Source organism: Sminthopsis crassicaudata, chromosome 2 (genome assembly GCF_048593235.1).
Source record: "Sminthopsis crassicaudata isolate SCR6 chromosome 2, ASM4859323v1, whole genome shotgun sequence".
NCBI classification, from domain to species: Eukaryota; Metazoa; Chordata; class Mammalia; order Dasyuromorphia; family Dasyuridae; genus Sminthopsis; species Sminthopsis crassicaudata.
Window position 1 is genome coordinate 260,572,979 of NC_133618.1, and position 13,072 is coordinate 260,586,050.

Genomic DNA, 13,072 nt, shown 5'->3' on the forward strand with positions numbered 1-13,072 from the left:
GAACAAATTTCATCCAAATTTTTTTTTTTGCATTTTAGGGATAATAATAAAGAAAACAACCTAATTCAGTAGCTAACTTCTATGATTTTCTAGGGAATGTGTCTCCGGATGCTTCTCTGTCATGGTGATCATCTAATATTTCCAGGAATTGAGATACTTACTCTTTAATTTCCTCATGGCAGACTTAACATCTTCATTCCTAAGGGAATAGATAATGGGGTTCAAGAGAGGAGTACAAACAGTATAAAAGACAGAAAGAAATTTATCTACAGAGAGTCTGCTAAATGGCCAGATATAGAAGTAGATGCATGGCCCAAAGAAAAGAATTACAACTGTGATATGAGCTGTTAAGGTGGAGAGGGCCTTGGAGGAACCACTTGAGGAACGGCTCCGGACAGTGACTAATATAACAGTATAAGAAATAATTAAGGCCAGAAAACAGCTCAGAGAGATCAAGCCACTGTTGGTTAGTGTCATAATCTCCATTTCATAAGTATCCATGCAGGCTAATTCAATCACCAGGGGAAGATCACAAAAAAAACTGTCTACCTCATTAGGCCCACAAAATGGTAGGTCTACTGTAAAGGCCAAGTGGCTCACAGAGTGTAGAATCCCCACAGCCCAAGACAAAGCCACAAAAATTATGCAGAGTCTCCGATTCATAATAGTACTATAGTGTAGAGGTTTACAGATGGCTATAAATCTATCATAGGCCATTGCTACCAACAAAATCATCTCACTTCCAACAAAGCTATGAAGAAGGAAGATCTGGGCCATGCAGCCCTCAAAGGAGATAGTCTTGTGCTCAACAAGAAAGTCAGCAATCATCTTGGGTGTGGCAAAATTGGACTGACAGATGTCAATGAAAGAGAGGTTGCTAAGCAGAAAGTACATGGGAGAGTTCAAATGGGAGTCAGAGGCAATGGTGAGGATGATAATAATGTTGCCCAATACAGATGCCACATAGACTATAGTGAAGATCAGAAAGAAAAAAAACTGAAGTTCCTGAGAATTAGTGAGGCCCAGCAATACAAATTCAGACACTATGGATTGATTTCCTCCAGCCATTTAATCAGTCTATAAGTCTGTACCACCTAAGGAGAAGAAAATCAGAAAAGAAAGAATTAACTGACTGTGTAATGATTTCCATTACAAACAACCTGATTCTTTTATACAGGTAAATAGTTACTTTGCAGTTTTATGCATTTATAATAAAACCATTCATAATATCAATAAATAAGCATTTTGAGCTTTTTATTACACATAGAGAACAATATTCTATTATACTCTATAATACCCTAGTAGATACTCTACATGCTCTAGTATACACAATATAATAGTAGATGATTATTTCCTCTATTTTTCCTCTTCCCAATCCTAAGTGTACTCTAGTAGACATATTAAAGTGGAATTAAGATATACACATTAAAAAGATAAGTTATATGGAATATATATGTGTATATATATGACAAATGAATGGTAAACAAACTAAAAATCTAAAAGAACTCATTTTTAACTCAATGTTAAAGAAGCTCCACAGAAGAAATACAACTTGACCTGGCTATAGAACAATTAAGAGGTTTGAGTAGGCAGTTAAGAAGGATTAAGCATTTCAGAAATAGGAAATTATATGAATGAGAGTAAAAACAAGGAACTGTGTTTAGTAGACCATTGGAAATAGAATAGAAAGGGTTAACCAAAAGAACAATAAGAGTAAGATTTAGAGGACTGGAGTCATATTGTGAAAGGTTTTGAAAGCCAGTCTGAATAAATTCTTTTATTTTACTTGGAACATGGGGTACTGTGAGGACAACAATTTTTAGGACAATTAGTTAAGAGCTTTTTTATATATTCCTTTACCACTTATAATGATCATTTCAACATGACTTTTAAAAATCCTGCTGGGGGGTTGATAGAAAGTATTTTCATGAATGAATGAATAAATAAATAAATAAGCATTTATTAAGCATCAGTTGTATTCCAGGAGTGGTGCTAGGCACTAAGGCACTAGGCAATGCAGATGAAATAGCATCTGCCCTGAAAGAGCTTAAGAAAGCAAAGAATAATTTATTAAGCCTAAGCCACTCACAAAGTAAATGTCTAAGTCATAACACAAGCTGAAATCTTCAAATTCTAAATCCAGGATTTGTTTATTTGTTTTTTTCCTTTATACCATACTACCATAGGCAAGGTGGAATGAAGGAGAAAGAGACTATATGCTGGGGAGATAGTCTAACCTTTCTAAAATGAGTTTCTTTTTCATTTTATTCATGAGGATTAAGCAAAATTCACCATAGTATCCTCTTTGAGAAGTTGGCTTCAGCATACAATTATAGCCACTCCCTTTTTCCCACATTCTCTTTTGATTTCAGAAACACTAAATTTTTCTAACCTTCCTCCAATGTCTGTAAAAGCATTCTTGTTCTCTATTTCATTTGCTGACTTGCTCTCTTCCTGATTCTTTAACACCAATGTTCACCAAAGTTATTTTTTGCTCTCTTTTCTCACCTTTCTTTCTCTTTTTAGTTTAATTAATATTCTTAGCTTTATTTATTATCTTTAAACCAGAATCCCATATCTACACGTTAGACCCTGAACTTTCCTTTAAGAAACTATCATCTCACACTGCCCACATGAGAGTTTTACTTGCAAGTCTCATCAGCACCTCAAATGTCATGTCCTAAAGTGAACTTACTATTTTCCTCCTCCTAAGATTGTTCTTCTTTCTGATTCACTATTTCTGTCCATATCACTTATTTTGATTTATTCCTTTCCTTTCATTTCTCATATCCAATAAATGATCCATTTCTATCAATTCTACCTCCATACTATTTCTTGTATCTTATCATCTTCTCTATTTCTCCTTCTTTCATTAAGCATAGTTCTTCATTATCAACCAGCTCCATCATTGTTATAGATTCCAGAGAGGAATTTTTGCTTTATCACCCTCCAAACCCATTTTTCATATCAGTGCCAGAATAATTTCCTATTTTCAGTAGCTCCCTATTATTTTTCAAGTAAAGCTCAAAATCTTTTGTCCACCAATCAAGGCCTTTTCACAATCTGACATTACTATTGAGCTTTATCATATAATTCCCTATTGCACACTATAGTCTCCAGTCCAAAAGACTACCTGTGAAATCCCAAACAAATCTATCTTTCCCACCTTTATGCATTTTCTCATATTGTTCTTTGTGACTGAAATATCCTCCCCCTTTTTCATCATTTGTTGAATTTCCACCCAGACTTTAAATCTAAATTCAAATGCCTGTTTAACCAAATCACCCTTTCTATAAAAGCTTTCTACTTTGACCTCCCCTGGCATTTTTTTATATCTCTCTAATGAACCTATCATGCATTCTTATGCATAATATCAAATGTATTATCCTCTCTGAATTATATATTCCACAAGGAGAGAGACTGTATTTTAGCAAGATTATGTATTTTGCCCAATTCTGCTGATTTAATAGTGTTTAATATTTTAAATAATTTTTTATTTTTCTAAATACAAAAAAAGATAGTTTTCAACAATGAGCTTTGCAAAACCTTGTATTGAATATGTTTCTCCTTCCTTCTCTCCCTCCCATCCCTTAGATAGCATGGAATCCGATAGAGGTTAGACATGTGCAATTATTCTAAACATCAATATATGTTTTGTTAAATATTTTTATTTATATGACCTCATAAAAATCAGCTTGTTCTTCCCCAATTACAATACACATTTTAGAGATCAGAAAACTAAAGTCATCATTTAACTTCATAGAAGAAGAATTCGGCTGTATAAAATCCTATCTGGTAACTTCCTTATCCATAAAGATATCTTAACAAGGAAGCTCCTGAACTCTAAAGAAAAACAAGAAATACTACATGATTCTTAAAAAAGTATATGCTCCTATCACAAAACTAAATGTTGTAAGAAACATCTTGTGACAGAGATGAAAGCTATTATCACTTAATTCCTAATATTAAATGGTTTCTTCAAAGCCCCATAGTCAATAGTGACCAATTTGGGATTTAAACCCAGGCATTCTGATTCCCTGAGCAGGGCTCTTTTAGCTACCCATACTCTCCCACTCATTAATTTCCATCTGTTTTCTCACTTTATTTTTCTTTTTCTCTCCTCTCTTTTCTCCATAAACATGCCTAGAGCTATATTGAAATGTTAATATAAGTTAAAACACCATTAAATACAACAGTTTTTTCAGGAATATATATATATTAAATTTGAAAGTGCTGAGTTGAAATATAACACTAATATTCAGACATTCCTGTCTAATACCAGTATGGTGGTTGACAATATTTTATCACTGTGAAGGAAAAATGCTGATTTTAAAAAAAAGTTGTTCTGTGTCCAATCATTTAAGTGAGTTTCTATTTCTGATCTGCAGGATGAGGGGAATGTAAGAGATGGCCTAAAGTCACTTTTAATTATAAATCAATGATGCCACAAACTCTGTTAAATATAATGAGAGTTTAATGAGATAATAGTGATACCAGTCCAAAAGATGTAGTTCAAACCTTTGGGAGTCAGATCAAACTCTATTCACTGAATTCTGAAGTTGATCTAGGAGAGTATTACATCTCTAAAGGCAAAGTACTAGCAATGATAAGAAGGAAGAAATCCCTAAAGTGAAAAAATTTTTGCTTTAATCTTTGAAAGAAATATGAAAGACTTAACTTTGGAAATCATGAAACAAATGGAATTTCTTTTATCATGTTTGTACCAATATCAGAGCAACAATGAGAAGGAAAGGGAAGGATGTGAAACAAGAATAAATGGAAACAGAAATGGAAGAAAAGGATAAGGACAATAAAAGGGAGTTGTTACAGGAAAGTGGAAATTGTTGTTAGCATTAGTGCATGTTCTTTTACACACCTCAGCTTTAATAGCTCTAATATTCCCACATACTAGAAATTTTGAATGTCTTCTAGCTTCCATTTTCCTTTTTGCAGAAAATTTCTGTTTATTTTGCACTAACATGCTGGAGAGTTTCACAAATGACTGTCAACTGCTAATGATGTGCAACCAACCCAGTAGATCTGACTGTACTGGTATGGTTTTAACAGAGCATTGTTGATGAGCAGAGTGTCTGATTTTGAGTCAGAAAAATCTGAGTTCAGATTCTGCCACTGATACATATTTACAGTGTGACAATAACTAAGTCTTTGAGCCTTAGTTGCTTCAACTATAAAATGAGGTAAGAGTTACGGGCTATTTTACTCACAAAATTTCTGATGTACAAAGGAAATAATGTACAATCAAATAATTTGCAAAATTATTTTAATTACCACAGTAGTATATTAGTATATAAATACTAATAATTCCAAATAAGAGGCTTTGCCACTGTTTTTTTTTTTTTTGCAATTATCATGAAGTTTTTAAATTTTTCTATTAATTTCCTTATCTGAAATATAAAAAATTCAGTGATGGTAATTTCCATTGCTATCACAACATTTTTCTAAGAAAAATAATATCGTTGTATGATAGTAGTATGTAAATATTGAAAAACTCATGTAAGGCACCTTGATTTTCTTTAAAATCAAGTAGTTTCCTAGTCATCATAGCTTATTATTTTTAGAACACTTTAGGGATAAAGAAATTTCTCAATAGTACTTAAAATACTCAGAGTCTTTCAATCTGAAGTGAACTGTTGCTTTACTATAATACTGAGACTAAATCTAACCTAAAAAAAGTAAAGATGGCAGTGTGTTCCAGTAGAATGTATATTGGGGGTTGAGTCAAAGGATTTGACTTTGGCTTCTTTTGACCTATGTGACATAGAGCAAGTAAAAATCTCATTGTTTATCCCTGTAAAATGGGCTTTAAGGTAATTTTCAGCTTTACTTTCCAACTCTCATTGGGTTCTCTTACTGCGTTTTATTCATAAAGAGCTGAGGATATTTATTATATAAGAATGTTTTTTCCTTGACTTGAATTACAATTATCCTTTGATGTTTGGATGATTAAAAAAAAACAAAAAACAAAAAAACAGATATTTCATCTTCTCCAGTAATAATAGCTTTGCATTTCCATAGTGCTTACTAATTTACAAAGAACTTTACATGCATAATGTGGTGCTTTTCATTCTCACAATAAACTGGGAAGGAAGCATAACCATTAGTCTAATATTTATTCTCCAGCATTTGGTACAATACCTAGCACACAGTAGGTACCTAATAAAATTTATTATTTTTATTATTATTTTTATAAATAAGATTCACAGAGAAGAAGCAACTTGTCTAAATATCAGAGCAAAGATTCAATCCAAAATATTTAAGCCTTTTTTTCTGCTCATCACACCATTCTTCCTCACCTAAGCCAGTCTTTGTATTTGCACAGTGTCCCCTCTAAAATTCCAGATATCTAGTCATTAATGAAATTCTGAAATAAAAATCCAGGGAATGCAATGGGAGGAAAGAACCAAAATGGTTTTGATGATCTTTCCCTTTGGTCTCCGCATACCAGAATGTTTTGCTTTTTTCCTTACCAAGGATATCTTTGATTTATTCAAAGTATGAGAATAAGATCACAGGAAAAGGAAAGTGTCATTAATGGTCTCAAGGAGACAAAGAACCCCCACCAGCAATCTTCAAACTGACCTCAAATTTCAAGTTTCATGACTACCAATTTGCCCCTTTAGAGAAAGGAGTTCAGGGTTTGAAGACTATTGGCACATTCTTAAATCAGGCACATAAACAGATATAGAATATCAACATATGTACTTACGTTCTCAAAAATCTTGCCTTTCAGTCCTTTGGTTTTTCTTTCTTTCTGATTGATGTCTCTTAATTTGATTCTAAAAATCTGTGTTTAATATAAGTATTTTCACACTGAAAATTATGCAATATTCTATGGTTTAATGCATTTTAAAATTGATTTTCTATAGTCACTCTGCTAAACTATTAAGTCCCTTGGGAGTAATAACTTCAGTTATTGAAGTAGCAACTTCAGTTATTGAAGTATTGAAGTTAATGTGAAGTACACAATTTTTATACTATGGAGATATATAGCCTCCTCCTTTGGAGAATCATCCTGCAGTGGGAATTATTAAATTATGCAAAGTAACTTTCTAGGGGACAAAATAGGTAAGGGATTTTTGGTCAGTGTTAGCACTATACTAGAAATAAAGAAATATTTTTAAAGTCAGAATAATTGTTGTTATTCTGCTAACTCTTGACTTACTTTCTTCCAGATAATTACAGAATCACACACACACACACACACACACACACACACACACACACACACACACACACTCTACTGCTCTTTTGGGAGGGGAACAAAATATCTCTAGATTTCCATTTTTTTCCATTTAAAAACATGTCCACTGTTCAAATGAAAAATATAAGGATAAAAATAACAGTACTTTACAATTTGTCAAATGCTTTCTTTAAAACAAATTTATGAGTTAGGTAGAATTATCCTCATTTAATAGATGAGGAAACTAAGGCGCAGAAACATCAACTGATTTTTCCAGGATTTATAATTCTAACCCAGTTCCCTTGATTCATAGCCCAGCATTCTTTCTACTATATATATGTATGTATATATATATAGTATACATATATATATATATATATATATATATATATATACATATATATATATAGTGTAATATATATATATACTATATATTACTTTCTACTATATTTATAGAAATTTCTATTAAAAAAGATGAAAGCCCTGCAACAATGTAGTGTTATTTTCAAGGCAAATGTTAATAGTTTTCTGTTTAAGGATAACTTTATCCTTCTAGATCCAATTTTTAGCAAGGACAAATAGGACAACACAAATATGAGAAGAATAAAATATCAACCTATTTCTACTATTCTGTTTATTAATTAACATCTCTGGGATAAAATTTTCCAACCAGCTATGCATGTAATAAGATATATATTAACCAGATGACATTTCTATATTTTCATCTTTATTTTTTGATTAATCACCTGAAGAGAAGTAATGAAAGGACACAGATGGGGATTGCAAACAATGGACAGACATGGATGGGTTGCAATCTGCATCTTTGGAGGGGAGATCCATATTAATGAAACCAGTAGCGTATTTTATCACAATATGATTTCTTCACCATTCCCCATCCTAATTACATTCTTCTTAATGTGTTCCAGTTTATAAATTGTTTTTGTTCACTGGTTCAGTTATATCAAGTCATTTGTGACATCGTGGACCATATATATAATCCCTAAGTTTTACTGGGCAAAAATTTTGGAGTTATTAACCATTTTCTTCTTTAGTAGATTAAGGAAAAAAGGTTAAGTGACTTGTCCAGGATCATATAGCTACTAGATGTCTGAAAACAGATTTGAACTCAAGTCTTGCTGAATCCAAATCCAGTATTCTATCTACTGAATAACAAAAAAAATTTAAAAAATGATAGGAATGCATTATATTTGCAAAACACCACTTTTTATAAACCTTTTTTTCCCCTCATGTAGATACATATAGTATTTTGCTTACTCATCATGAATTTTGAAAGGTAACATGAAAATTTTTTGCATCTGTTACAAATGAGAAAACCGAGGCTTAAGAGAAATACAATTACTTGATTGTTAACATAGATTTTCAGAGGTTGAATTCAAACTCAGATCTCTCTGAATCCAAGTTTAGTAATTTTTTTTTCTTTTTTATTAATTTTTATAATTATAACATTTTCTTTGACAGTACATATGCATAGGTAATTTTTTTTAACAACATTATCCCTTGTACTCCCTTCTGTTCTGAGTTTTTCCCCTCCTTCCCTCCATCCCATCCCCTAGATGGCAGGCATTCCCATACATATTAAATATCTCATAGTATATCCTAGGTACAATATATATGTGCAGAACTGAATTTTTTTGTTGTTGCTGTTGCAAAGGAAGGATTGTATTCGGAAGGTAAAAATAATCTGGGAAGAGAAACAAAACAAAACAAAACAAAAATGCTCACAGTTTACACTCATTTCCCAGTATTCCTTTTTCTGGATGTAGCTGGTTCTGTCCATCATAGATCAAGTGGAATTGGATTAGCTCTTCTCTATGTTGAAGATATCCACTTCCATTAGAATACATCCTCATACAGTATCATTGGTTGAAGTGTATAATGATCCCCTAGTTCTGCTCGTTCATTCAGCATCAGTCGATGTAAGTCTCTCCAAGCCTCTCTGTATTCCTCCTGTTGGTCATTTCTTACAGAACAATAATATTCTATAACATTCATATACCATAATTTACCCAACCATTCTCCAATTGATGGACATCCATTCATTTTCCAATTTCTAGCCACTATGAAAATGGCTGCCACAAACATTTTGGCACATACAGGTCTCTTTCCCTTTTTTAGTATTTTCTTGGGATATAAGCCCAGTACGGCTGGATCAAAGGGTATGCACATTTTGATAACTTTTTGGGCATAATTCCAGACTGCTCTCCAGAATGGTTGGATTCTTTCACAACTCCACCAACAATGCATCAGTGTCCCAGTTTTCCCACAGTCTCTCCAACATTCATTGTTATTTGTTCCTGTCATCTTAGCCAATCTGACAGGTGTGTAATGATATCTCAGAGTTGTCTGAATTTGCATTTCTCTGATCAACAGTGATTTGGAACACTTTCATATGAGTGGAAATAGTTTTAATTTCATCATCTGAAAATTGTCTGTTCATATCCTTTGACCATTTATCAATTGGAGAATGGCTTGATTTCTTATAAATTAAAGTCAATTCTCTGTATATTTTGGAAATAAGGCCTTTATCAGAACCTTTAACTGTAAAAATGTTTTCCCAATTTGTTACTTCCCTTCTAATCTTATTTGCATTAGTTTTGTTTGTGCAGAAACTTTTTAATTTGGTGTAATCAAAATTTTCTATTTTGTGATCAATAATGGTCTCTAGTTCTCCCTTGGACACAAACTCCTTCCTCCTCCACAAGTCCGAGAGGTAAACCATCCCATGTTCCTCCAATTTATTTATGATTTCGTTCTTTATGCCTAAATCTTGGACCCATTTTTATCTTATCTTAGTGTGTGGTGTTAAATGTGGGTCCATGCCTAGTTTCTGCCATACTAATTTCTAGTTTTCCCAGCAGTTTTTGTCAAATAATGAATTCTTATCCCAAAAGTTGGGATCTTTGGGTTTGTCAAACACTAGATAGTAATTGTTTTTAATTACCTAATAATAAGTCCATATGAGATACACGTAATCAATCAATGTATACCCAGGCCAACAGACCATCATTTTCTTTGTATACTTCCTACTATAGGGAAAAAATAAAGTCACTAATAACAACTAACATAGGAGCATCTAGGTGGCACAGTGGATAGGTCACTGGGCCTGAAGTCAGAAGGATCTAAATTCAAATCCAGACTCAGACACTTGACACTTACTGGCTGTATGACCCTAGGCAAGTCACTTAATCCCAATAATCTTGCCAAAAATAATAATAATAACAGCTAACATTTGTACAATATTTTTGGTTAATAAAGAGAACAAAATATATTCATTCATTTCATCCTCACAAAAACTTTTCCGGTAGGTTTGATTATGATGACCATTTTGTAAACAAACACTATCACCAATAAAAGACTGAACCTGAGAAACATTAAATAAACATACCCAGAGTCTCTTAAGCTAATAAGTGTTAGAGGTAGGAATTAAATTTAGCCCTTTTCTCTGGCCATTGTAGCACTTAGTTTATTTCCTGCTTTTTGAATGTGCTTTGACCCTGAAGTCTGCTTGTGGATTAAAAAAAAAAAAAAAAGAAAAAGAAAAAGAAAAAGAAAAATTGATGCTTATGATTATTGTATTATAAAGAAGAAGAAAATTAAATTTAGAGTCATGAGATGTACTATTTATTTGATTGCCATATAATCCAAAACTTTCCTCAATTTTGTCTCTCATTCCCTTTTCGAGTCTAATTTCTTATTATCCCATTAATTCTCTGTAACTGTCATCATAACCTTTTGCTGTTTCTTGTGAATAGAGACTGCTTTATTTTTTAAATTTACATCCTTAGAACAGGGATTTTTGATCTTTAATCTAATTGAAAATGTAAGATTTTTAATCTTAGAACAGGGTTAATCTAGTCTTAGATCCCTTCAACTATTTGGTGAAATCTATGGACCACTTCTGAGAATATTATTTTAAATGCATAAAATAAAATATAAAGGAACACAATAATACAGGATTACAGCCAGTTATATTGAATTGTAGCTATTCAAGTATATTTTTACATTAGCGAATGCTGTGTTAAGAAATCTTTCCCAGAATTTAACTTAATGCTTGTTTATTGTTTTGTTGTAGAAGTCACTTTCCTTTTGTTGACTTTCATTTCCTTATCTGTAAACTTAGGGCATTAAAATAGATGTTTATAGTTCCTTTAAATTTCAATATTCCATCAGTTATGATACTGCACCCCCGTTCCCCCTGCACATATCTGTCTTTTAAGGGTGAAAAGTAGTAATAATGATGACGAAAGGTATAACAGCAATAATAGTTGAAAAATATAGTAAGGGTTGCACAGGGATAACTTTAGAAGATGTATGTTTTAATACAGAGAAGGTCTCATCATGAGGGATATTTCAGAAATCTTCCTGGACTTCAGTTTTCGAGTCATAAGTTTCTTCATGGCAGCCTTCATATCTTTGTTCCTTAATGTGTAAATAAAGGGGTTCAAGATAGGGGTGAAAATGGTGTAAAATATGGCAAGGACCTTATCCACTGGGTAGGTGGTGAAAGGCCACACATAAATAAAGATACAGGGTCCAAAGAATAAGACCACAACCATTATGTGAGCACTCAATGTGGACAATGCCTTAGTCATTGCAGCAGAAGACTTATACCGAACAGTGACCAGAATGACTACATATGAAATGGACAAAACGAAGAAAGTGCTTAAGGAAAGAATCCCACTATTGGCCACAATTAATATCTCTATGGTATAGGAGTCAAGGCAGGCAAGCTTGGTCACTCTGGGAAGGTCACAGAAAAAGCTGTCCACTACATTAGGTCCACAAAAAGGCAAATTCACAGTGAATGTCAATTGGCTTATGGTGTGCACAAACCCAACAGCCCAGGAGGCTAATACTAAGGCAATACAGACCTGCTGGTTCATGATAGTCACATAATGTAGAGGTTTACAGATAGCCACATATCTATCATAGGCCATGGAGACCAGCAGCACCATCTCGCCACCAGTGAAGAGATGAATAAAGAAAATCTGGGCTATACAGCCATTGAAGGATATAGTCTTGTGTTCATTCAAAAAATCTGCAATCATCTTTGGAGTAGCAAAAGAGGACTGACAGATATCAATAAAGGATAGATTTCCCAGCAGAAAGTACATGGGAGAGTGCAGGCGAGCATCAGAGGTCACTGTAACCATGATGAGAAGATTGCCCAGGATAATCATCCCGTACAACAGGGAAAAGAAGACAAAAAAGAAAAGCTGAAGTTCTCGAGAACTGGAGAGCCCCAGCAGCACAAATTCAGACACAACAGAGAAATTAGCTCCATCCATGGATGCATGTGTCAGAGCTGCTTAAAGATAACCTTAAGAGAGGAGGAATAAGAGGGAATGAAAATAAATGAAAACAATATATTGCTCTCTTTCTCTCTTCTCTCCAATATCTTCATGCAGTTTTCAGATTAATAATACTAATTATGCACAGATATATTTATCACTATTTAATATAATTTATGTCACTTTATAAAACATTTATTAGATACCTATTATATATAATACTATATATACATAAATATAAACATATATTTATACAAACATACATATATATATATATATATATATATATATATATATATATATGTATCCTGCTTCTGTAGGGTATTGATTTTAGAGCCAGGAAGACTGATGTTCAAGTCTCACTATTGAATCATACTAATTGTTTGAACATGGTAAAATGTGTCTACTTTTTTTTTTTAAAGAGTATCTTTAATATCATATCTTTAAATAATGTGGATTGATAAAAGCAATTTTCACAATGGAAATTCCCTTGAACAACAACAACAAAATATATAGATTTGTGCAAACATGCACACATATAAACGCATATTTATGTACA

General features: G+C 32.8%; 2 protein-coding genes across 2 annotated transcripts; both read right to left on the reverse strand.

Annotated features, from left to right (window-relative positions):
• Positions 1 to 132: 132 nt before the first annotated feature.
• Positions 133 to 1,068, reverse strand: LOC141552773 (olfactory receptor 4K1). The gene has a single exon (XM_074284769.1). It carries the CDS (start codon positions 1,066 to 1,068, stop codon positions 133 to 135), a length of 936 nt encoding a protein of 311 aa, XP_074140870.1.
• A 10,470-nt stretch (positions 1,069 to 11,538) lies between these two features.
• On the reverse strand, positions 11,539 to 12,510 carry LOC141553412 (olfactory receptor 4K5-like). The gene has a single exon (XM_074285081.1). It carries the CDS (start codon positions 12,508 to 12,510, stop codon positions 11,539 to 11,541), a length of 972 nt encoding a protein of 323 aa, XP_074141182.1.
• Between the last annotated feature and the right edge of the window lie 562 nt (positions 12,511 to 13,072).